This window comes from Candoia aspera, chromosome 12 (genome assembly GCF_035149785.1).
Source record: "Candoia aspera isolate rCanAsp1 chromosome 12, rCanAsp1.hap2, whole genome shotgun sequence".
In the NCBI taxonomy this organism is placed as follows: Eukaryota; Metazoa; Chordata; class Lepidosauria; order Squamata; family Boidae; genus Candoia; species Candoia aspera.
The window spans coordinates 826,056-851,000 of NC_086164.1; the positions used below are offsets into that span (position 1 = coordinate 826,056).

Here is a 24,945-nt window from a genome sequence, read left to right on the forward strand (position 1 = left end):
GTCCAGCTTCCCACCCAGTGTTTCTCAACCTTAGCAACTCTAAGCCTGGCTGGGGAATTCTGGAAGTTGAAGTCCCCCTATCTTAGAGTTGCTAAGGTTGAGAAACATGGAATCCCACCCTTCCAAGGGAGCATCGGGGAGGAGCCCTTCCGGGGTGCCTGCTCTGGATGGCGGTCAGCTAATTCCTCCTCCTCCTGGTTTCCAGGGCAGGGTCTCTCTATGGCTTCAGCTGCCTCTGGAAATCCCCACGGGCCTTCGTGTTCCACCCCCTCAAGATTTCACCCCAGGGACTTTCCACAGGAAACTGGTGACGGCGGAAGTGATACGTTTCAGCCACAGATAAACTTTCAGCTCACATCCCACCCCCCAGCTTCGAGAAGCACCTCTGAACGTGCAGCAGCTCTTTCTCGAGCGAGGGGATGAGGGCCTCAGCCTGTCCGGGGATTGTGCTGGGACTGCTCCTGCTGCTGGCAGGCAGCTCGCAGGCAAAAGGTACCAGCCCGTTTGTCCTGCTTCTCTCTGCAGGAAGGTGGGAGGGTAGGCGGGGGGGGGCAGAGCCTCAGCTCCACTTCCCAAATTCTCTTTGAACTGTCCGTTAAGGAAGGAGGAAGATCAGCTGGGTTGATGTTCTCTCCAGCTTAATGCTTTGTAACTAAGCTGTAACAAGCCTTAGCTTCACTTGTTGGGCTATTCTCTGTAAACCATGATTTGTGGCTTAGCTTACAGGTGGTCCCATCTGCAGCAGTCCAGCCAGTGAGCCATGGCTCGGCTCAATCGGTGAATAACCGGAATGCTGCTTTTCTCTGATCAGTCCAGCCTGACCCCCTGAGAGTAGATCTCAACCTTGGAAACATTGAGAAACGGGTGGGGCGGGAGAGGGGCATGCTTTCAGCCCCCGACACGGAACTGGGTCGCATCCTCAGCCTTCTCTTGCAAATGGGGAATTTGGCGCTGCCAAAGGGTTGTGTTAGAAGAGGGCACTGCTGAGCATACAGATCTCCTCTGAATCGAGTAAAATAAATTATAGCAACCAAAGAAGGGGGGAAGGCGAAAACAAGGCCCTCCAAGCAGAAGCACAGCAGCGCTGGTCAAGATCTCTGGAGCCCTGCAAGCGTCTCTTGCAGGAGAGTCGGATCTCAGCCCTTGGGCCGACCCCGATGGCCCAACGAGGGAAGGAGCCCCGGGCTGGGGGACAGGGCATCACGGAGGCGGCGGATGCCTGTTCTTTCTTTCCACAGTGGAGTGCGTGTGCCACAACGGCGATTACGTGATCTGCGACTGGGGCAGGAAGCAGAAGCCAGACACCAACTACTCCTTCTACTTCTGGTAGGTGCCCTTTGCCTCTTTCACACATCGGGCTGTGCCCCCTTTTCCCACTCCAGCCGTTCCTTTGCCTCTTGGCCACAAGCCACAGCTGGCCGCCTCCTCCCTCCCTCACGAGGGGCAGGGCACCTCACGCCAATGTTGCGCCGGGCCTGCTTGAGATGCAGAGAGCCTTCCATGGAATCGCCCCTCCTGCTAGGGAAGGTCCAGTCGCCGCTTGGAGATTCAGATCGGCCAAAGGTCATGGTCCTCTTCTCTTCCTTGGGCAGGCAGCAGCACTCGCCTGACTCTGGCTGCCCTAAGAAGCCAAGCGGGTCAGGGCTGGTGACCCCCTCATGAAGCCGCAGAGTCGGAGGGAGACGGAAAGGTCCTTCAGCACCTCGGAAGGCCGTGGCCAACCGCTTCCATGGCGGCACTGCATTTCCAGTGCCTGTGCAGCCAGCCCAGGCTGCCAATAGAAAAGGATCCGGACTCTCTTTTCTTGTCCAGGTATGAAGGAACTGGTGACCCCGTAGCGGAGTGCAAGGACTACATCCAGATAGGGGGGCTCAACGTGGCGTGCCGGTTCAGCGAATACAAACTGTTCCTTGACTTGAGAACTTACATCAATGGAAGCCAGGGGAGGATTATTCCCACCCAACCCATACTGCTGAATAACCGAGGTATGGATGGCTTACCGCACTGTGAACTCGCAAGCCGGCAGTCGGTAATTCAAGAGACGAGGGGGCCCAGCTTCCTAATCCGCCCCATTGGGACTCGCGGCCCCACCTGTCTGTCCCCCTCTGTGCTTTAAGGGCCAACCGTTTCCTCGATATAAAGCCTCCAGTCAGTCCCAGTTTCCTTTTTACCCTGCTTATAAATTCATTCTCTCCCTAGAACATGGTTTGGAAACAGGCATCCAAGGGTTGCAGGAACCCCTAACGATGGTGGTCACAGTGACATCACCGTACAGCTGGTCCTTGCTTAACGACCACAATTGGGACCAGAATTGTGGTTGCTAAGCAAAGCAATCATTAAGCAAATCTGACCTGATTTCATGACCTGTTTGCAATGGTTGTTAAGCAAATCACTATGGGTATTAGGCAAACCATGTGGTTGTTAAGTGAATCACGCAGTTCCCCATCAATTTTGCTTGCCAGAAGCTGGCTGGGAAGGTAAAACATGGCGATCATGTGACCACAGGATGCTGCAATGGTCAGACATGCGAACTGGTTGCCAAGCACCCAAATCATGATCATGTGGCTGCAGGGACACCACAACAGAGTCCCCTTTTCAGGAGAGATGGGCGGTGATAGAAATTTGAAATATAAATAAATAAATAAATAAAACTCATAAATGTGAGGACCGGTCATAATTCAGTTTTTTCAGCACTGTCATAAATCCAAACCATCACTAAACGAATGGTTGTAAAGTTAGGACTACCTGTATTCACTGCAAAGGTTTCTCTGTCTTTGTCTTTTAAAGAGTTGATTTTGCGATGGCTTGTTCCCCACCCATAACACGCAGCAAAAGCACTACCAGATTTAAATTCTACTATTTTTTTAATTAGATGTGTTTTGTTTGCAGGTTCTGCCCCTTTTATTACTTTCTGCCCACCACAACGGAAATTTACCCCTTAATTGACTTTGGTGTGTTAGACAATTTTTCCTAAAAAAAGAACTGGAATTCCTTGCATGTTTAATTTTTTTCCTTTAAAGAAGAAAAAAAAAACAGTAATTAAAATGTTCCCAGGGCCTCCACCAAGAAGCAGAAGTTGACTGCTTATTTATGAGATTTGGAGGCCACCCGACTCCAGAATAACTCTGGGCAGCTTATGCTAAAAAAGAAAGAAAGAATAAATATATAGCATTGGAGAAAATTAAGAAGAAATTTCTGAGCTGCAGGTGACAGGAAGTAATAAAACAGGCTACGTTTGTAGCAGGAATCTCCTAATTCTTCTAAATCTTTCAAACAGCTTTTAAAATAGGACTGATTTGTGAGTTTGTATGACATGAAAGATTCTTGATGATGGAGGAAGGGCATTATGAATCAAACAGCATCACATTAAATGCTATCCGGAATTTAACTGTGGGAAAAAGGTGCCTCAGCAGTGGGAATCCTTCCTAACCTCCCAGCTCTCCCCCCGCAGTGGATTCCCATTGTCCTCACTTCCGTGATTCCCGCAAAGTTGTCAGGCTCTGAGGGCCCTGTTCCAGATCCAAGCAGAGGGGAGCTGGGGGTGGGGGGGGGCATCAGGGACCACTTGGTAAGATTGGCCAGAGAGGGGCTGGCTTAGATGCCCGGGCTACTAAGGGGCTGATGAGCTTTGCTGACCTCTGACCTCACTGGTCCCTAGTTGGTCTTTGCTGGAAGCGTTCCCTCCCTGAAAGAGAGAGGGTTCGAACTTGGGCAGGATGATGCCTGTGGTTCAAGCACCTGTCCCACCAGAGCTCTGTCTGATGTTCCCTGCAGTGAGACCCGACCCACCTTTCAACCTCACCTTGCACAACGTGAGCAACCACCAGCTTCTCCTGACCTGGAAGTCCCCGTACAAAAAATACAAGTGTTTGCAGCACGTGGTCAGCTACAAGAACAACAAGGACACGCGCTGGATGGTAGGGATGCCGCACTGGCTGAACGGGTCGGGGCTGGTTAACTGCTCCTGTTTCCAGTAGGGAAGGTGCCTTTGTCTGGGGCAGCAAGAGCACCACGGCCTCTTGACATCTTTGAGACAAACTATGGCACCAGAGCTCGGCTTTTGCATGCCACGCTCCATTTCGCTAGAGGCGTGATAGGAGCTGAATTTTTGTCCCATGTTGCTTTCCAGGAGCACCACGTAAATAGCATGGAGTTCCAGATCCCCAGCGTGGATCCTGAGAAACTGTACACCGTCTATGTCAAGAGTAAACTGCACAACAAGTGTGCAACCACAGACCTCTGGAGCCTGCCATCCAATTCAGTCACGTGGGGAAAAAGTAAGCGGGGAGGACAGGACAGGTTTTCTGCCTCAAAGAGCCAAGAAAGGGAAGCAGGAAGGAAATCCAGCAGGCCCTGCCCACAGCTGCCTCCTCTGCCTTTGGGTCCTGCAGCTGGGGAGCCTTGTGCTGTTCTGCAGGGGCAACTCATCCTCTGATTGTGTGGGCACATCACGCCGAGTCATTGCTTACTTACCTGTAATTTATTGAAATGCCATAATTAGCTGGGTTCCCGCAAGATGCTTATCTGTAAACTATGCTTTGCAATCTTTTTTTGGCTTAGCGTGTCCTGCAAGCCCCTCTTTGAGCAAAGGACGAGGCTCCCAAGGTGCCCTCTAGGGATTTGGGCACCGTGCCAGAGTGGATCAGGGCCTACTTGCTCTTGGGTGGGTGCTCCGCAGCCATGGCAACCCCTCTTTTGATCCTCAAGGCAGGAGCAGCCAGAGGAGCAGCTCTGGGACAGATTCAGTCGAGCAACAGCGGCTCCATGCGTGAGAATAATATGTGCAAGACAGAGTGAAAGTCGTGGCAAATGGCCTACAGGTGGTCCTCGGTTAACTAAGGCAATTGGGACCAGAATTTGCGACACAGTCATAAAGCGTGGCATGACGTGACCATGCCGCTTAGCGACAGCAGTTCCAGCACTTCCAGTTGCCGTCGTTAAGTGAATCCTGCGCTGTCATTAAGCGTGATCACCATTTGTGACCTCCTGCTGGCTTCCCCATTGACTTTGCTTGTTGATAGTGGGTAGGGAAGGTCACAAATGGCGATCACATGACCGCGGGGACACTGCAACAGATGGAACTTCGAGGACCAGTCGTAAGTTCCCCTCATTCAGCACCATCATAAGTTTGAACAGTCACTAAACAAGTGGTTGTTAAGTGAGGACTACATGTAGTGAATTGAGAACCTGGTCAAGAGGGCAAAGGAGGAATTGCAGATGGGAGGAACTGTGCAAGCCATGATTGAGGCAGCACAGAAGAGAGCCACACTTTCTCCTTTGGTCACATTTATGGATTGATCTATGTATTAAGGTTTAGATGACTTTGCAGACTCCATCACCATCTTCTAGTCTGGCAACGAGCCTCCACAACAGCGTCAGCCCAAGTCGCCCTTTTTCTTTGGAAATTAGAGCAACTTGTTTGCTGTGTCCAGTCCATATCTATAGCCCCTGGAAACCTTTCTGTTCATCTTATGAACTACAGTCAAGAAAGCAGCAACTGAGCATCTAAATCCGAGGGCTTCTCCCTCTGTTCTGAAGAAGCCCTGCTGGAGCTGACACAGTGGATGGACCGAACCCTAAGAGGGAGGGGCTTGTCAGGAGCAGGGGCTGTTCCCTCTGCTGGGCACTGGTAACATCTGCCTTTGTACCATTCACCTTTATCCCGCGGCCTGGGAGAAGACAATGGCAAAGCACTTTCATCCCCATGCGGACATATCCAGGGAGTCGGCAGAGTCCAGGCTGACTTAAAGAAGCCTTTTCCTTTAATAATGATCAATAGTGATTTATTAAACATGGGTGTCGCCCAATTTTCAATGACCCTGATCAGCTCACAATAATCAGATCAAGATAAAAGATGGCAAGCACGATGAAGCGAGGGGTCTCACTGTCCCTCACCAGAGGCCTGGGTGAAGAGCCCTTAATAGTCAAATGCCGGGTGGAGGATGGATGGAACTGCCAAGCATAAAAGGGTGGAGATGCTTTAAAATGTCCCTGTACTAACTTCCACCTGTCTCTAATCCACCTACTGGCTGTTACAGGACACACACGGGCTGTCTGATAGAGCACTGCAGGGGAACTTGACTGAACTCAAACAGAGGATGCACAAACCCTTGGATGGTGGGCTTATTTTCATGGCCATAGTGCTGATGGGGCCCAGCCATCCCAGTCTGACGGGCCAGGCAGTTCTGGTGTCTTCTGTCCCATCTCTTGGAGATTTTGGACTGTCTTGGACCAGTGGGTAGAGAGTCAGAAGTTTGAACTGGCCTTCAAATAACGCGGGAGAGCTTGCACCAACAGGTGGGTCCTGTGACTCTGGCGCAGGCCCTCTAGGAGCAGATGACTCTGGTGCTTGTTTGCTTTGGGGCGACGTGCTGAGCAGCTGCCGAACGGATTGCAGGTCTTGACTGCAGATGAGAGAGACAGAGACGGTGCGAGCTGCTTCTCTGAGATCGTGCCCTGCCTTCCTCACCCTGCCTCTCTTTTGCAGATGTGTCCCTTGCCTCGTTGTCCCCCACCCTTCAGAGCATTGTGATCCCCCTGGGTTCTTTCTTCATTTTGCTGATGCTGCTCTTGGCCTTGGTGCGGATGGAGAGGTGAGTGGGCTGCTGGGCGAGGCTGGGGGCTGAGAGAGCTCTTTGGGGCGAGGGGCTCCTGGGTTGGAACTGTTGGTGGGGAAGTGAAGGTGCCTTGCCCCACAGTGTGGCCTGCCAACAGAGAGAGATGCCCTCTGCATCCCCCACATCTCCTGGTCTAGTGGGCTAATTGAGGCAGGGGGCTGGAAGTGGCACTCGTCTGGACCCCCATTTGTCTTGGAACCCGAATGTTGGACGCAGCCCATTTACAACCACTGAGGGGACAGAGGTGGTCCAGATGAACCAAAGGAGGCCTTAAAAAGTGCATACGTAATGACTTCCCTGCCCTCCTATGATGCCCCACGGCCATGCCATCTGGGAATGGTGGAAGGAAGTTCCCCACCCACCAGTTGCCTCTTTGGACAGTCTTGTGGCAGACTCAAGGCTGCTTAACCACCCCACAAAGCCCAGTCTCTTCAGAACGGTGGGTCTGGCGCTGAACAGCAAGACTGCCATTCACGCTACAGAACATTTTTCAGCATAGAGTTGGGGGGTCACTTTTTCCCCATGCATCTCATCACAAATTTCTAAAAATGCGCATCAGTACGCAGCCCCTTCCTCCAGCAGAGGCCAGGAGGGGTCCTCAAGGAAGCAGCATCCAACCAGTTTGACTTTCCCAGTTTCTCTCTGTAGCATTTCTGTCTTAAAGAGATGCATGAAATACATCAGGAGGAGAAACACGAATCCTGTTCCACCTCCTAACTGGTCTTAATGTTTCTTAACAGGGTGTGGGTGGTCCTGATGCCCAGGATCCCAAACCCCAGCAAGAAATTTGAGGATCTCTTCACTGCATATCAAGGCAATTTCTCAGTAAGTCTGGCAAAGCTTAAGACGTGGCTGAGCTTCAGGCCCCCAGGAAGATTCTGGTGATTTCTTCTTTACGCGAGGTCTAGCAGGTTGCCTTGCAGCCCCAGGCTTTGGCACTGCTCATCTGCAAGCAGGCTGTTAGACAAGGGAGGGGGTCCCAGCCCAGAAAGAAAACCATGCGGAGGAGAAAGGCCCCTGCCTAGGGTACAGGGGCCGTGTGCCTTTCCAACATGTCCTTTCTTTGTCAGGAATGGGCTGGGGTCTCCAAAGATGCGGTGGAGAGTTTCAAGCCCAACTATTTTGAAAACATCTGCTCTGTCACTGAGCTGCTGCCCAGCGGGGGCTACCTGTCCGTGAGCAGTGACGCTGCAGTCAAGACCGGAGGGGCTCCTGGCCTTTTGGCGGACCCTGTTCCCAAGGCCAACCCAGACACAGCAGTATTCACCACCTGAGTCTGCACATAGTCCCTGAAAGCTTTGGCTTCCCCAGCCTCCAGAGCCCCCCAAGTGGCCCTCCTACCTGTTACTTGTAACAGGACCAAAGAGGAAAATTCAGTGTGAACGTAATAATACAAGCAGCCCCTGGGCTGAAAGAGTGTGCTGCAAGTGCCTAAGCCAGTGTTTCTCAACCTTGGCAACTTTAAGATGTGTGGACTTCAACTCCTCATGGACTCACGGCTCCTGCTCAAAGAGCAGGTGGCAGCCGTGGCCAGAAGGGCCTTTGCACAGCTTCGTATTGTGCACCAGTTACGCCCTTTCCTGGATCGGGAGGCCCTTCGAACAGTCACTCACGCCCTTGTTTTCTCCCATATAGACTACTGCAATGTGCTCTACATGGGGCTACCCTTGAAGAGTATCCGGAAGCTTCAGCTGGTCCAGAATGCGGCTGCGTGGGCTATTTTTGGCACCCCTAGAAGGGCGCACATAACACCTTTGCTACACAAGCTGCATTGGATACCAGTCTGCTTCCGGGTCCAATTCAAGGTGTTGGTTATCACCTATAAAGCCCTACATGGCATGGGACTGGGTTACCTAAGGGACCGCCTCTTCCCCGTTTCTTCAGCCCGTCCCAACCGATCATGCAGAGAGGGCATGCTACGGGCCCCGTCGATAAGAGAATTCCATGTGCCCGCCCTTTGGAATATCTCACCCCCGGAGGTGAGATTAGCCCCATCGCTCCTAGCCTTCCAGAGGGAGTTGAAGACCTGGCTCTGCCACCAGGCTTGGGGCAGGGAGGAGAATAGTCATACTTGGGGCTGGCTAGTGCCTTGAAGTGCCCTCCTATACAGTGACTGAATGAGATCACAGCCAGCTGGATTTTATTATATTTGGTAGTTCTGTTAAATTGTTTTATATTGAAGTTTTATTATATATTTATTGTTTTATATTGTAAACCGCCCAGAGTCCCTCTGCTCGGGAATGGCTGGGGAATCCTGGGAATTGAAGTCCACACGTCTTAAAGTTGCCAAGGTTGAGAAACACTGGCCTAAGCTGATCCCTGGCAGAGCTTCACCCTCCTGCAGTGGGCTCCCTGCCTTCACCTGAATCTCCCCATTTGAGGACTGGGACCCTGGCACTGGATTTTTCTTCAGCCGTGTCGTCCCACCCCAGGCAGCCTTGGTTCTTCCGCTGACCCCTCCCTGCTTTCCTGCTGCTGCCTGTATGGGTGCATCTCCTGTATTGTAATAAAAAGACACTCAATAATTCTGTCTCCTGCCTCCTTCATCTGACCCGTCCAGGTGTCTCTTTGCTCATGCCCCCCTCCCGGCAACACGGGTCCTCGTTCGATGGTCGAGCTGTTGCGTCCAGACCCCGTTGTCACTTAGCTGCCTCCGTCTGTATAAGATTTTCATCCAATTATTAATTACAGGATTCTCATCAATATTCATGGTGCCGCTCAAAGCAAAGGATAGTCCTGAAATGTGTTCTCATTAAAGATGCTGAAAACTTACTCAGAGAGCATTTCATTGACCTGATTTGCGAAGTGTATTAAACCGTTGCTTGTTTAGTTGTTATTTACTGAGTCAACTACAGTTGGCTGGGTTTGCCCAACACACCTGGTCATTAACTGTGGTTTATAAACCACAGTTGCTAGGTTTGGCTCCCCACCAGAACCAGGCAAAACACATTATGGCTTAGTGCAATGCAGGAGCTGACCTATTATGGTTGACTCAGCAGACTATGGTTGAGGAAACCACGGGTCAGGGCACAATGCCTGCCAGCTTGCCTCATAGAGCCGTTCATTATGACATGTCACAATAGCTCCAAGGCTGCTCAACAGCTGGAGAACTTGCCAGACATGCCAAAGGCAGCTGGGGCATGTTCATCTGCATCAAGCATGGAGGTAACGAAAGGTGGACTGAGAAGGTCCCTGGAGTGGACATGGGGCAGGCAGGATGGCTAGCCATCAGCTCCTGTTCCTGTTGGCCCCTGGGATAAAACAAGTGGGAAAGCTGAGGCAGGGCCTCTTGCGACTCCTCTGGCCAGGTGCAGACCCTCTGAATGTATGCCCCTCCTCCCTGAAACTGGGCACTCAGAGGCAGGGGTATTGTCAGGGCAGGTTGCAAACCCCACTTTATGCAGCTTCAAGCTCCTTTTAAAAACAAACATGTTTTATTGGTCATACAATCATCACTGCAATCCAGATTTTTTTTTTTTTTTTGGTCTTTCCAAAGACTGGAGACATGAGGCTGGTAGCTGGTTGTGTGGACAAATAAACTTTGGGGCCATGGAATCTATCCCCTATTCAGTTCAAACAACCCTGAATGATGGCTCTCCCATCTTGGCTTGGATGCATCCAGCCAAGGGAAGCCCACACCTCTCTGGGTCACTGGTGGCAATGCCCAAGGGGTCAGACCACAAGGAAGCCTTGGAAGAAACAGAGGTCCTCAGCACTTCCTCCCTTGGTCCCTGGATCTCGGGTCCCTGGCCAAGGGGGGATCCTTGCTTTCCTCCACAAGCGAGCAGCCAAACTTCAGGGGCAGCTTTGGAACCCATCTGAAGGGTTGAGGAAAATGGCTGCAGCCCCAGCTGGAGTGCCATTCCTCCTCTGCTCCCCACATGCTTACCTTTCTTTCCGTTGTGAGGGTGGCTCTGGCTGCCAGTCAGGCCCAGACCTGCTCTTGTTCCCTGGGACAGGCGGGACAGGGCCGCAGAGGCCACCCTTCTACGCCAGGAAAATGCATTGCTCAGCAGTGATCATGGCTCCTCTCCTTTCAGACAACCGGCAGTTCTTGGCCAACATCAATTGCTCCATTTTAATTCTAACCCATTACCTGCGTGATAAGGTGGGATTGCACAGGACAGGTGAGAAGGGCCTGGGCTCCCCCAGGGCCAAGGGAGGGGAGTACCCCCCATCATTGGGACGCTGGCAGGGAAGTGGCTCAGGAGGGAGCACGGCTGATGGTCAGGCTCGGCGTCTGCCGGACTGGAACTTGACTCCTCCAAGTGCAGTTCCGGTAACCCTTGGAGGAATTGCAAGAGCAGCAGCTGTGGTGGGGAAACACCAGTGTCCCTCCAGGGGCATTGACTCCTTGCGATGCCCCCTTGCCTGGAAATACACACCCATGACCTCATTCATTCATTCACTCGTTCGCTCGGTCTGTATGGCTTTCCACTTGCCCAGTGACTGGGCAGCTAACAACATTAAAGACAACTGGACAATACATTGGTAGTGAAAATAAAGCAATAGAGACACACAGAACACTCACACACAGAACACTCACAAGCTGACAGTTCACCCAGCTCCCTGGCCTTGCACCCATGGGGAGAATCGGGTCTTTGGGTTCTTCAATTTACCCCTGAATGTGTTGGCAGAGTGCTAGAAAGCATTTGGCCCAGGAGAAATCAGAAAAGTCACACATCAGGCATTTCTATAAAAATAATTTTATTTACAGAAAACAAACATATTTACAGGCTCTCAGTGAGAGCTGCTTAACTCTCTACATGCCTACACAGAAGGGAAACCGAAACTAAAACAAGTCCAGGCAAGTTCTTCTCCCCAGGTGCAAAAATTAACATCGGAAAAGAGGACAATTAAATTCAACCTCTTCACCCGGCCAAAATTATTAGTTACCATAGTAACCTTAATCTGTAGTAGAAAACATATTAACAGAATGCCACGTTAGAATAAACCTGCAGAGGAAGGGGCTGAATGGCCTGGTCCTGCTGGGAGTGAATGAGTCTTGAACCATGAAGGTAAGGATATTGGGAGCTCCTGGGAAGCTGAAGCCCCAGGGGGTCTGGCGGGCTCCCCGTGGAGCTGAGGAAGGATGAGAGGGGGGCAAAGGCATTCATTCCTTGGGGGGGGGGATCCTGTTTCCCTACTCCTGCCATTTCTTCTCAGACCCCATTGATTTGTGTGAAGAGAATGGGACTCTGAAGCTGATTTTCCTGGTCAAGTTCCCAGAAGACAACGCCAGCAAGTTCCTCAGCGCTCGGGGAACCTACTACGTATGTAAAGTGGAACGTGGTGCCACAGGTGGGTGTGTGCAGGGAGGAGACCACCCCAGAGGGCAGCCATCAGGGTCCCAGCCCTACATGTGCTCCAGAACAACTTTCTGGAAAGTCAGTGGGAGGTGGACAGATGCCCCTCATCTCTCTGGAGTACTGTGTTCTCTGGTGTTGCTTTGCTCTGAGCAGCTGCCTGGATGGTATCCTCCCTAACCATTGCCTGCCTCGGTGGGGGGCAGTTTCCCAGCTAGGTCCGTAGCAGAGGCCTTTCCCTCCCCTTTTGGCGGACCATTTAATTGGGGACTGGGCCCAGGGGACTGTCTGCATACTGGCCAGCTACTTCCTGCCAGTTTGGAGGGTGACTTTCGGACCGTTCCGATTGCAGCTTGCACCGACTAAGTGTTGGGCATTTGTATCCAGATGTTGTGCCCTGGCATCTTTGCAGACCAAAGCGTTCACCTCTGATCTCTGGAGTCTTTGCCGGGACCCCAGCAACTAATACGGGTTTCTCCTCTCCTTCTCTACAGGGAGCAAAAGCGAACATAGCTACCGAGCTTTCCATCCTATCATCAGGTCCCCTCCGCAGGATCTGCTGGGTAGGAGTCTGTGGGGATGAAACCTCGGCTCAGGCCTGGGACTCTGGCCTCTGCATCTGCATTCAGGGCCAGTCCCAGCCCCGGACCACAAGGAGCCAGAGTAAATGGAGGAGTCTGGTGGGCGGCGGCAGCGCCTTTTCCTTCCAGAGATGGCTTCTACCCCTCGCGGGGAGTGGGCAGAATGGGGGAGAGCTGCCAGGTCAGAAAGAGGGGGTGGTCTAAGCCAACGTGAGACCTCACAGTTCTTCCCCTGAAAATGAAGGTGTGGGGTGGTGCTGCTACCCCTGACATGGACACACAATGAAGTAGTGGCAACTTGGCTGGCACGGGCATTGCCAGAAGGTAAAGATGTGGCAGGATATTGGCTAACAGCTCTGGATCCAAGGGGCATCTGGGATATTTTGGACAGAGATCTTGGAACGATCCAGAGTTATAAATCAGGTGACAACGGCCTTTTGGTGGCCAGCAGATCGCATAATATTGGGGGGAAGGCAAGAACTGATACAAAAGGGATGGGGCTGGGAGAGACCTCAAAAGGAGAGCATTTTCTGTACTTCCTGGACTTGAGAAGAGGTGGATGGGATGGGGGAAGTTTTTCCTTTCTTAAAAACAATGTTAAAATTTCTGTAGAATTTTGCATATTACTGGCTTCAAAACTCCATGTGGGACTTCGTACCTCCTCTCTGTTTCCTTCTCCACCAGCCCCATTCTCAGGGGGGCTGAGTGGGAGTGATGCCCTCCCTCCCTCCCTCCCTCTTGGCCTTCTTTCCCTCCTCCCAGCTCCCCCACCCCACCAATTAGGGAGGATCAGAGTGACCAGCCTTAAGGGCAGTTACTATTATGATTAAATTCACAATAATGTATTAAACGTATATGCTGCCCACCTCTGGCAGCCACCTCTGCCCCCCCCTGGAAACAGAGGCGGAGCCTTTCCCCACCCAGCCTCTGCTTGCCCGTAGACTCCCTCCGCAACCAGTGTGAGTTCCTTGAGAAAAGCCGCCTTAAGATCCTCAGGAGCCAAGATGGGAAGAAGCCCCCTACAATGGAATCTCTCTTGTCCTGCATGGCCAATCAGGTGGTGGTAAGTCTCCTCTCTCATTCTGGGGGTGGGGGGGTAGAGAAAGGCTCAGCCAAACCCCTTCGGTCTCTTGAGCACAGTGTTTCTCAGCCTTGGGAACTTTAAGATGTGTGGACTTCAACTCCCAGAATCCCACAGCCAGTATGGACTTCAACTCCCAGAATTCTGGGAGTTGAAGTCCACGCATCTTAAAGTTCCCAAGGTGGAGAAATTTTGCTTTAGCATGATGGGTCGAGGACTCAACCCCCCCCCCTTCCTTCCTTCCTTCCTTCCTTCCTTCCTTCCTTCCTTCCTTCCTTCCTCTGCCCTGCCTAAGCAGATGGACGGAGCTCTGGGCACCACACTGCCCCCATTGCCCCTGCTGGCCGGTGGGGTCTTCCCTCCTCCCCCCACCCCCGAATTACTAGAAGCCCCGGCGATCTGCGCTGTCTCCTCTGTTCAGGGAAAAAGCTCTGGGAAGGCCGGAGCGGGCATGGCCAGCAGCCTAGACGAGGAGGGCTTGCCACGCAAAACGGCGGCCACCACCAAAGCGAGACTGGAGGCCATTCGGAAGGAAAAGCATCGGTGACCTCTCAAAGAGATGCCTGGGGGCGCTTCGGTTCCGTACCCCCCAACTGCCTGTGCGCTGCGCAAGTGGGAGTGACCTTGCCCCCCCCCGAGCTCGCGTCCCAATAAAAGCGCCTTTGGCCCTGAGTCCCCCAGCCTCATTGCCACCTTCCCGCGGAAGCTCGAAAGCGCGATGCCCCGTGGAGCCGGGGTGGCTTCCAGCTGCGCTGTCTGCCGGTCTGTTTCCCATTCGGGACGAAGCTGATGAGGCCCTTTCAAGGCTGATGTCACCGGGGAGGCTCCTGATTGGAGGCTCCAAAGAGAAGCCGCAGCAGGAGCGGGATTTGCCAGCCCAGGCTTCAGGAACAGTGCGGGGGCCCAGGATGGATATTGCTGGTGGGTGGCTGGCTCTCGCCCTTGAAGCTAGCCCACGGGGTGGCCTGGCCGCCTTGGCAGAATGCTGCAGGGCGGCCGAGGGGGATGCCCTCCGGACCAACCCCGACCTCCACAGCCAGAAGTGAAGAGCTCTGGGTAGGCCCCTTTAAACTCCGCAAGGCCGGCGGGGCACAGAAGGGGCGTTTGTTCCTTCCCACCCACCCCTCCGCACCTGCATCAAAAGCTAGGAAAGGGAGGGGTGGGAGATGGCAGGAAGAACCCTGGGTGTGTGTGTGGGGGTATATTTTAACGCATTTGAATGGAGTAGCAATCAGTTTGAACATTTCAAACACTGGACTGCCCTTTTGGCTGCCCCCTCCGTGTGCGGAGCTCAAGGCATTGCTAGAGCGTTGCGTGTTGTCCCGGGGCGGCATGTCTGGCATTCATTCCGCTGCTGCCAAGGGTACCCACAGACAGTGAAATGCCTAGGGGTCCCCTGGTCTATTCACTGCCTCTGATGCAGCGGCATGAAAAGGAGATGAAACCGTCTTAATCCTGCAAATCTTGCGCTGTCAGAAAAGCTCGTAGAACTGCGGGGGGAGGGGGGACAAAAGAGACTCACGGGGGCGGGCATGCTTTGTGCAGAAGAAATGGCAAAAGCTAATCACCTGCATTCCTGATAGCTTTCGACTGTTGTGGTGAATGCAGGAGGCTGGTCGTGCCTAACCCCGGCAGGCACTAACAGGTAGCAAAGGTTGCTCTTAGGGCGCTGCCCGGTAATGCGCCTCACCTCTGCTTGGTTAGGGCGCAGGAGACAGAGACCCGCAGCAAGGAACCAGAGCCAGGCGGGACCCCGTTTAGACCCAGCCCACGGGGCTCGGAAAAGCTCAGCCGTCTTGCGGGGGGGTTTGCACAGAGTTACCTGTTTTATTTCCCGACCACCGTTTGCGCCTAGAGCCCGGCCCCGCAAGAAGAGCTCAGGGCCAACGGCTCTTCCTCCGACGCCCATCCTTCTGGAGGCGGGAGGCGGGCGTCGGTGCCAGCCGGAGGGCGAAGCCCAAAGCTGGGCTGGGCAAGATCCTCGGCCCCAGCTCCGCCAAGCAGCACGGCCCGGAGGCTCTTTCCGGCAGGCGCTCGCGTAGATAACCGGGTGATCCGATCACGAAACCACAAATGAATAAGGCGCTTCAAATACCCATTGAGTGGATATTTAGAACCGCTTCCCACGTGAAAGTCCTGAGGATGGGGGGGTTTAACTCCGGTGCAACTAGAGGCCCTTTACAAACCAGGCGGTGCATTATTAAATTTGCAATCTGCGCTGTAAAAAATCATACGCAGGCGGGCGCGCCACGCACGGCTTCGCAGAGAAAGCGCTCTGCAAACGGTCCGAAGACCTTTCTGCAAAATTGCGCCAGGCCCAGCTCGAGCCTCCGCTCCGCCGGACCGCCCTCCGCAGGCTCCGCGCGAAAACACGACGCGGCTCCCTTAAGAGCTGTCAAGGGACACCACGCTGGATCCGCGGCCACGCCCCTTCGCTCTCGCGGGGCGGAGCCTCGCCGCTTGACGGGCAGGGAATTTTCCACTCGTCCCCACGTGGCCTCGCCCTCCGCCGGCCGGCCCGGCCCGCCCCCGTCCGCGATTGGCCCGGAGGCCGGCCGGCCCCGCCCCCGCTGCGGTGTATGAACGGCGCCGGGAGGTGGGCACGCCCCCTCGCGCCCCGACTCCGGCTGGCTGCCCGCAGCTCCAGGCTCCCGGTCGGTCGCGGCTGCAAGTCCGGCGGCGGAGGCGGCAGCCCCGGCCGGCGGGCCGGCGAAAATGATCCTCTGCCCCCCGAGCACGGAGCCCCCCCGCGGAAAGCTGTGTCAGAGGCTGCAGGTAAGGGAGCCAGCCCGCCGAGGGGGCGGCCGGGCTCCCCCTGCAGAGGAGCCCCGGCGAGCGCTGGGGCCCGGCTCCCCGGGCACGGCGCGGTGGGGCTCCGACTCCGTGTTGGGGGACCCGCAGGGCCCCGCAGCCCCCCGGCCGCAGGCAGCCCCGCCGCGCCCGGGGGTCTCCGGCCAGCCCGCTCGCCCGGTCGGGGGCGCCGCTCGCCGCCGGCCGCCCCGGAGCCCGCAGGAGGAGACGCGCCCCTTCCGCATCTCTCCTCCTGCGGCGCCGCTCGCCCGCGCCCCGCTTTGTCCTGCCCGAGCGGCGGAGGCGGGGACGGGAATGCTCCCGGCCGAACCGCCGCCGGTGGACCGACCTCGGCCCCCCCCCCGCGCTGCCAATCAAACTTGTTTTTCTCGTTCTCCTCCTGCGGTTCGGCGGTCGCGCCGCCAGGGGGCGCCGCGGCTCGCCGGCTGCCGCAGCTGGGACCGGCCGGGAGAGACAATGGACCGGGACCGGGACCGCGCCGCGGGTGGGGCGCAGAGCCGGTCCAGCTGTTGCGGCTGCTGCTGCTCCGTGGGCAGGGGGGCGTGTTCCTCTAGGCCTCTCCCGGCTCGATTTGCTGAAGGCGCCTGCCTTCCCCTTTTGGGGAGGGGGTCAAGCCCTTGCTTCTAGAGGCAGCATGGGTTGCTTCAGCAGAAGCTGTGACCCCCCCCCCGCTGCGCTGTCCCAATTTGTTGCTGTCTGAAGAGGCTTTGCCTGTTTCTTTGTTTTGCTTGTCTTCTCTTTGTCTCCCTCCCCATTCAACGTCTAGGGGATTGGACAGTTGGGGGATGTGGCTCTCTGGTTCAACCCCCCCCCCCCGTCTCCTTCAGTGCCAGTCCCAGAGGTGGGTGGGCCTGCCCTCCAAAATCCAGCTCCTGGGCCTCTTTCCCAAATATGTGTGTGTGTGCACACCCTGAAAGGAGGAGAAGGTGGTCTTGGAGGAGTCCCTGAAGAAGGTGGACAATCTTCTCAAGAGGGGGCAGGGGTGCTCCTAACTGCGGTGGAGATCCCCCCCCCCCCCCAGCCTCTTTGCCTTCAGGCTGGCACTGCAGTAGTTCTTCTGCTTTGGCTTGGGGAGGGGCCTGGAAATGGGGCTCCCCCCGCTGCCTCCCCCCTGCCTTCTTTGTCTTTGCTGAGACCCCCAGTTCTGGGCCGAGCAGCACTGGTCAGAGCTGAGGCCCCTTGCCTGAGGCCAGATGTTGGTCAGATCCTTCTGGGAGGTCAGGTGAAGCCCCTAAAGTTCTGGAGACACCTCCTAGCAGTTCCACCTCCTGCTTTCTGATGTTGCTTTAATTTTAGCACTGGGGGGTTACAGTAAGGTCTTAGGGGGTGGGAAAGGAAGCTCAGTTGGCGTGGGGCAGAATAATTTCCACTCCATGTCCCCTCCCGCTGCCTGCGGCCAGGTAGCCCCTGAATGTTCCCTGAATCTTGGGGAGATGCATCTTTAATGCTCTTGCCAAGGCCATCCTGGAGGCCACCCTCGGCCTCCCGCCTTCCTATTGAAGGCAGCTTGCTTTTCTCCTGGCTTGGGGTATGGGCTCAGGAGAGCTGTTTCCTGTTGCTGGGGGTCCTCTGCCTGGCCCCTGGCCCTTGAAGGGCCCCTTGCTGGAAAGGTGGTGGATGTGGGGCCTGAAGCCCCCTTGCTTTCTCCGAGCCACTCCCTCCTTCCACAGGGATCAGGGCTGGTCCTGCTGTATCTGCTGTGGGAAGCATCTGGGGGAGGGGATGTCTGGAGGGAGGGGGCGGGGGGACCAGCTACAGATTTGGGGAAAGGTTGAAATTGGGGTTTGAGATGCAGAAACGTTTGTCTCCAAGGGCTGGCCACATCTGCTCCAGGTGTGTCTTGGGGAGGGCCTCCAAAAACTCCCGGGTCTTTGGGGGTTTTTGAAGGCAGGGCAGGGGGAAGCTTCCCTCTTGCAAATAGCCTTCAATACATAGACCAGTGTCTCTCAACTGTGGCAACTTGAAGATGGGTGGACTTCAACTCCCAGAATTCCCTAGCCAGCATGGCTGGCTGCGGAATTCTGGGAGTTGAAGTCCACCCATCTGAAAGTAGCCACGGTTGAGAAACACTGATATAGACAATGACTAGTGAAATTTGCATCTGGGGATGGAGTCTTATGCGGGGTTCCTAAAATTCAGGTGGAGGGCTGCGTGTCCCTCACCAAAGCAGGCTGAAGAACTTACTGCAACTGATGCGATGTGTACAGGTTGCACCACTTAATTTCCCTTGGTTCCAGATGGGACTTCCACATGCACAATTTCCTTGCAAAAAATACGTCTTGGGCAGAAAAACGCAGCCCGCCCCCACCGATCTGCCCAGCCAGGTGTTCCTTCCATGCCCTTGGGTGACATCAGGCCATTTTGGTGCTCAAAGAGTTGGACCAGGGAGCCGGTTGCTGTTCTCACCCCCACTGTTTATGGCCCAGTGTCTTGTGGGTCTTTGCCCCAAGATCTTTCTTCTTTCTGCCTTTCCCGGGTCCAGCTGACCAAGATGAGCACCGGTGACAAGGAGAGGCCTCCCCAACTGCTCTTTGTGAAAGCCTTGGCCAGCAGGGGGCGGATCGAGGCCATTGCCCAGCAGATGGGCTATCACCCGCACTACCTGGACAGCTTCCTCCGGATGCAGCACTACCTGCTGCACATGGATGGGCCGCTGCCCTTCGACTGCCGCCACTTCATCGCCATCATGGTGCGTGTCAAGCCACAGGGTCCTGAGCGTTGGGGTCTGTGGTGCTTGTCCTGGTGAGAAGCGAGAGCTGCTGCTTTGGGCATTGCCAGAGCCTGCTCAGCCAGGGACCAATGGCATGCAGCTTTGGCGCTGGGGTGGGGCCTGCTTGGCATGCCTTTTGCTTGCCCCTCTGCCCGCCCCCCCCCCGACCTCCTTGCCACTCAAAACCAACAAATGGTTGTTCTGGAGCTGCTGTCGGCTCAGTTCCCTTTGTGAAATGATGTCGACCCTTGTAAGTCCTTCCCGGCGGGAGAGGTGTGCCCTTGGCCACTGCAGGACCCTTGAAGAGAGTCTACAGAGTCTCCCGCCGTCCCCTCCCAGAAGAGGCAAGGAGGAAGGGTGTGATGGAGGCCACGCTCCACAGGGACCAGGAAGCGCTGGGCTGACTCTCTGGGCTGGGGGCGCTGGCGGGCCTCTGCATTGGAGAGGTGACCCCGAGGGCAGGCTGGGCCCATGCCGAGCGAGGTCCCTGGCTCGGGTGGCCTTCCCCACTGATCTTAGCCCTGTGGCCCTCGCGTGTCTCTTGCAGGCAGCTGCCCGGCATCGGTGTCGGTACTTGGTGAATCTTCACGTGCTGCAGTTCCTGCGGGTGGGTGGTGACCCCCTGTGGCTGAGAGGGCTGGACTACGTCCCCCCCAAACTCCGCCGGCTCAGCGAGATCAACAAGGTCTTGGCCCACCGCCCCTGGCTGGTTTGCAAGGAGCACATTGAGGTAACGGGCCAGGCCGGGGAGCACCCTCAGGGCCCAGGAGGGGCGGGGAGCAGCATTTCCCCCCATGGCAGTTTGGATGCTGCTGCACTGTCTGGGCTCCCAGGGCCTGTCCCCCCCACCCCCAGTGTAGCTGCACGGGTGGAAGGAACACGAACAGTGCCGATGCCTCTGCCCAGTTTATGTAGACGGCCCCCCAGCCAACCATCTTCTGGATGTTTGGGGGTTGGCACTGTTCACCCTTGCAGAGGATAGCAAGCTGGGGGAGATAGAGGCAGGGTCCCCATGTGGCACAGGCTGTTTGCAAAGGCAGTTCAAGGGAACAAAGGCCGTGCATTCCTCTCCCACCCCACGCCCTGGAAAGGGTGCTCTTCCACGGCTCAAATCCTGCCATCCTAAATAGCTTCTGTGGGCCAGCACGTGTTTTAAGCATGACTGGACAGGCACTCCCTCCCCCCACATAAAAATAAGCGTGTGGAATGAGTCTCTGAGGAGCTGATGTGAGAAGGTGTGTCGGTGAGGAGAGTTTCCGTGGATGGTGCCACAAGGCTCACCCATCCCATTTACCTTCTCCCCAGGCCACCAGGGCAGGTGGTCCACCAGCAGGGGCTCGGATGTATCCGTGACGCTTCTCCATCTCAACCCGTGGCCCTTCCCTGCTGCTGGAGGCTCTTGGTCTGGAAGGGGAGGAACAGGCTTGGACCGAGGCTTAAACTTAATTCCAGCAAGACGCAGCGGCTGCGTTTGGGAAGCCAGCGTGTCCTCCCAGTCCTGATGAGTTGGCTTCCCCCATGCAGAGCTGGCTCATAAGCCAGGGGTCTTTGGGAACTTGCGGCTCCTGCTCGGGAAGCTCTGCTTGTGATCACTTGTGTCTGCTCCAACTAGCATCATTTGTGCAGATTAATTTTGACAGAGAGGGAGAGAGCGTGTGGATCTGCGGGTTGAAGTCCCTGGCGAGATCCAGAGCCTGCCTCTCTTTTGCACACACCTTGCAGAAGCTGCTGAAGATCAGCGAGCAGAGCTGGTCGCTGGCTGAGCTGGTCCACGCAGTTGTGCTTCTCGCCCACTACCACGCTCTGGCCAGCTTTGCCTTTGGCTGCGGCTGCGAGCAGGATGTCGGCCCGGAGGGACGCGGCACGCTGAAGCTGGGTCTCCCCGGGAGCGTCTGCTTCTGCGACGTTGGCAACGGTTGCAGCCAGGAGCTGCTGCACCTGAACCGCAAGCGGGTGCGTGCCTTGGGTCCTAGCGCGGGCCTGGGAGAGGAGAAGGGGGTTGTGGTGGGCACAGGGCGTGGCGTCCAGGCCCTGGTTGAAAGGGCATGGGGTGCCCTGTCTAACCCTGGAGGAAAGAACCGTCAGTGGCATTTCTCCCCATGCAGTCCTTGGATTCCTGCGTGGAGCTGGAGACACTCCGGGAGCGCGTTCACCGGCTGCAGGTGGGGAGTGAGGCCCGGGAAGAGCTGAGGATGCCCGCCGAGCGGGAGGAAGGTAATGCCCGCCGAGACCTTCCCTGAGTCTAGGAGGACGGTCTTGCCTGTGGGCACCCAGGTGCCTCCTGGGAGGTTTGGGAAATGCACTGGGTCCTGGTGCCTGCGGCCTGAGTGGAGGCCAGCGAGAGTCACCCGTGTGCCCTCTCCTCCACAGAGCTCCCCTCCTGCTCGCACACAGCCACTCTCTCCTCTCTGTGGAAGCCCTTTGCTGCACGGGTCTGTCTTCCAGGCTTCGATGGGGAATCCTCTGGTGCTGCAGATCTCTCCTGCTACGTGCTGGACCCCAGCTTTGGCTACCAGGAGTTTGCACCGTGCAACGAGGACCAGCCCCAGGTCTTCCGTGTGCAGGTGGGGCGCGCCTGGCAAAGGACTTCCAAAGATCCTGGCTGCCCTTCTGCCTCCCCTCCCCAGCTGGGGGCTGCTGGGCGCACCTGCTTCCGCTTTCCCTCACTGGTCCACCCTCTTTCTCGCCTGGCAGGATTACTCCTGGGAGGACCACGGGTTCTCGCTGGTGAATCGGCTGTACTCTGACATCGGGCATCTGCTGGACGAGAAGTTCCGCCAGGTCGACGGCCTCCACGGCTGCTCCATGGCCAAGCGGCAGGGATGCGACCACGCTGCCTTCAAGCGAGGCGTCTGGAACTACGTGCACTGCATGTTTGGCATCAGGTGCTCCTCCCCCCCGCGGGGCTTCGGGAGCCCCCCGCCCCCTGCCAGCCAAGCCAGCAGAGCCAAGCCTTGCTGCAGTCGCTATCTGGACGGGTGCAGAGTTAGGACGATGAGGCGTCCGGTGGCAGCCAAGTGGGCTTTGCCAGTGGGGGACTTGGGGTGGAATTCTTTCCCTGGGTTTTGTGAACGTCTTGCTATGACTTTCTAAACATTGGCCGGAGAATTCCTGGTCTGTCAGGACAGACTGAGAACTGGCCTTGTTAGAGTCTCTTTTGGTGCTAAATCTGGGTTCTGCTTCTCTCCCCGCCTCCAGATACGATGATTACGACTATGCAGAGGTCAACCATCTCCTGGAGCGGATTCTGAAGCTGTACATCAAAACTGTGACTTGCTCTCCAGAGACGGTGGATCCCCAGATGTTTGAGCGCTTCTGGCGGCAGTTCAAGCACAGCGAAAAGGTAGGTTGTGTGAGTGGAGCAAATGGGAAGAATGAGACATCCCTTGGTAGGAGCTGGCATCTTCCAGGGAATTGGATGCGGGGTCATTCAGAATGGAGGAAACAAAACAGCCATTTGCACAAGGCTCAGTTAAATTATGGGATTGTCTTTGGCAGCTTTGAACAAGATCTAGATCAGGCATCTGCAGAGGATATGCCCACCAGCGCTGTTCTGTGGTAACGCTGCTGGGTCGACCTTCTGGCCACCATTCCCCACAGTAGCATGATCTTGAAAGATTTGGGCCTTATAATTTTTAAAAAATATTTCATACATATATTTCGGTGCCCCCCCCCCCAGTGTTGATTCTGCCCACTGGCAGAAGTGCCTGTCCCTCAGTTTAGAGGACTTCCTAGGGCATCCGGCTCTTTGCAGCTACCAGTTCTGACGCCTCGACTGCCTCCTGGGCCGCAGCAGCAGCAAGACTTGTGGCGGAGGTCCCGGGGAGGGTGCCGTTGCTGGGCTGGCATTCTGGGAGGTGGCACAAGGCCGCGGAGAGTGCGAGGCCTGCCCAAAGTCTAGCTGATGTGCAGCAGAAAGGGGGGCTCTGCCAGTGAAAGGCCCTACTGGGTCTTTACCGTGAACGCACTTTTGCTTACAAGCCCACGCGGGATCTACCACCTGCCCCGTTTCTTTCCTCCTGCAACCTCTGGCTGTCTTTCTTGGACAGAGACATTCTTGTGCTGCCTCATTTAGGGAAAAATTTGTTAAATTAACTAATTAAAAGTTAGCCAGTTTGTTCAGCTTTGCAACTGTAGGGAGCTGATGTAGCCGAGGCATTTTCTGGAACGAGCTCTGCTAACCGGGTTCCTGAGCCCCCAAGCACTCCATGCCGTACCCTGGGTTTGGCCCAGTGGGTGCCCCCGCCACCCCCCATCTCTCCCCCAAAGCTTGGAATATCCGCTGCTCTCCACAGTGATGTGCTATCAGCCCTCCAGGGTGGGCAAAGCCAAGGAATGGGCACGGTGGGGATTCTAGGAACGTTCCTCCCTGGAGCAAGAGAAAGAACGGAATCCCGAAAGCCTGGCCCACTTGTCCCGGCCTCGTCTTCTGCCCAGCAAAGCTCCGGCAGGGTTGTCCGGAGTTCTTCCTGCATTCCCCTTTCTTGGGGCTGAACTGCCTTGCCTGAGAGGTGCCCACCCCCCGCGGCCTGCCCTTGTGCGCCTCGTCCCCAAGGCCAGGCCGGCTTTCCTCCGCTTGCGCAGCACTTCCCCTCCAGCTGTGGCGGGGTAGGCCAGGTGGGCGTCGCCGGCTCCTGTGGCTGGAGCTCTCCTCTCTGCTCTCGCAGGTCCACGTGAATCTGCTCATCCTGGAGGCCCGGCTGCAGGCAGAGCTGCTCTACGCCCTCCGTGCCATCACGCACTACATGGTCTCCTAGGGCAGCGGGGGCAGCCTGGACTTGGACACCTGCATGCTGGCAGTGTCCCCCCGTTTACTTGACACCCCCCTTTTCCCTCCAAGATGTGAAAAGTGGCATCATCCCTCCTGCCTCCTCCCTTGCGCGCAGTTGCTGAACGACGGGTCTGCCAGGAGAAGCCCGAGGGCTGGTGGGCAGCGTGGCCGTGGCAAGCCAGGCGTGGCTTCTGCTCTTCTGCAGGTTGTGGGTGTCTGTGGAAGGAAGGGAGCCGTGAGGGACACAGATCGTACTTGTGTGGGGGGTGTCGCTCCCGTTTCTTCCTCGGTCAACCCCAGCACGCCTGTTCTGTCTCTGACTGTGTGGTAGAGGGGGCTCTCCTGTCTCGTGCCATTCCTGCTGCTCGTGAACCCCAACCAGCCTGTCCTTGGAGGTGGGGAAGGGCGGGCCGCCCACCTGGACGGGGGTTTCTGGGGAGAACGGGGGTGCTTTCTGCTGGCCTCACCTTGCACTGAGGGGGAGGGAACAGGCTCTCCAGCACTTCTTCCAGTGAGAGGGTTTCCGCCCCCCTCATCAAAATTGCCCTTGGTAGCCAAATCTGATCCCCCTGCAGGGCCCTTAACCTGCCCCCCTTGAGGCTGCTTCCCTCCCTGCACCCGTCAACCCCTTGCAAGCCTGCCGCCCCCCCCCCGCCCACGGCCGCCTTTCATGCTACCTGCACTTGGCCTCGGCCGGCCCCCTCGAGCCCCGCCGGACTTGCGCTCCCCCTCTGAGTGGCGCAGATGTCCAGCTTGCCTTGGCTTTGCTCCTTGCATCCCCCACCCCCAGTAGCTGCTTGAGGGTGGCAGGTCCTGCTTGTCTTACTCCAAAGAGGGAGTTTGGTTCTGGGGCTGCTCCGTCAACAGGATCGTGGCCACAGTGATGCTTCCCCCAGGCAGGCGGGGCCCGGCTGGGCTGGGCTGGCGATCAGTAACTCTGCAGGGGGGGGGGGGTTGCAGTCAATGGCCGGCAAAGGGGTGACTGGCAGGGGACACCGGGGGTGGGTGGGACCTGGCTCAGCACTCATGGCAGCAGCTGACCTGTTTACTGTGTAAATGTTTTGGGGA

General features: G+C 56.2%; 3 protein-coding genes across 4 annotated transcripts; all 3 read left to right on the forward strand.

The window, feature by feature from the left end:
• Nucleotides 1–220: 220 nt before the first annotated feature.
• Nucleotides 221–9,122, forward strand: IL2RG (interleukin 2 receptor subunit gamma). Its single transcript, XM_063313636.1, has 9 exons — nt 221–492; nt 1,239–1,326; nt 1,813–1,985; nt 3,775–3,917; nt 4,130–4,277; nt 4,905–4,936; nt 6,523–6,593; nt 7,358–7,442; nt 7,688–9,122. Exons 1-9 carry the CDS (start codon nt 420–422, stop codon nt 7,889–7,891), a joined length of 1,017 nt encoding a protein of 338 aa, XP_063169706.1. The 5' UTR covers nt 221–419; the 3' UTR covers nt 7,892–9,122.
• Nucleotides 9,123–9,757: 635 nt separating this feature from the next.
• On the forward strand, nt 9,758–14,132 carry C12HXorf65 (chromosome 12 CXorf65 homolog). The gene is made up of 6 exons (XM_063313541.1): nt 9,758–9,782; nt 10,658–10,744; nt 11,784–11,918; nt 12,418–12,486; nt 13,446–13,567; nt 14,007–14,132. The coding sequence occupies exons 1-6, from the start codon at nt 9,758–9,760 to the stop codon at nt 14,130–14,132; spliced, it is 564 nt and encodes a 187-aa protein (XP_063169611.1).
• A 2,072-nt stretch (nt 14,133–16,204) lies between these two features.
• LOC134504481 (sestrin-1-like) lies at nt 16,205–24,280 on the forward strand. Of its 2 annotated transcripts, none has more exons than XM_063313724.1 (9): nt 16,205–16,360; nt 18,879–19,085; nt 19,654–19,836; nt 20,829–21,059; nt 21,212–21,320; nt 21,477–21,670; nt 21,801–21,991; nt 22,305–22,449; nt 23,774–24,280. In XM_063313724.1, exons 1-9 carry the CDS (start codon nt 16,301–16,303, stop codon nt 23,861–23,863), a joined length of 1,410 nt encoding a protein of 469 aa, XP_063169794.1. In that variant the 5' UTR covers nt 16,205–16,300; the 3' UTR covers nt 23,864–24,280. The 2 variants fall into 2 exon arrangements, with proteins under 2 accessions (XP_063169794.1, XP_063169795.1); XM_063313725.1 differs by having other exon boundaries at nt 21,552–21,670; nt 23,774–24,277.
• Nucleotides 24,281–24,945: the final 665 nt, after the last annotated feature.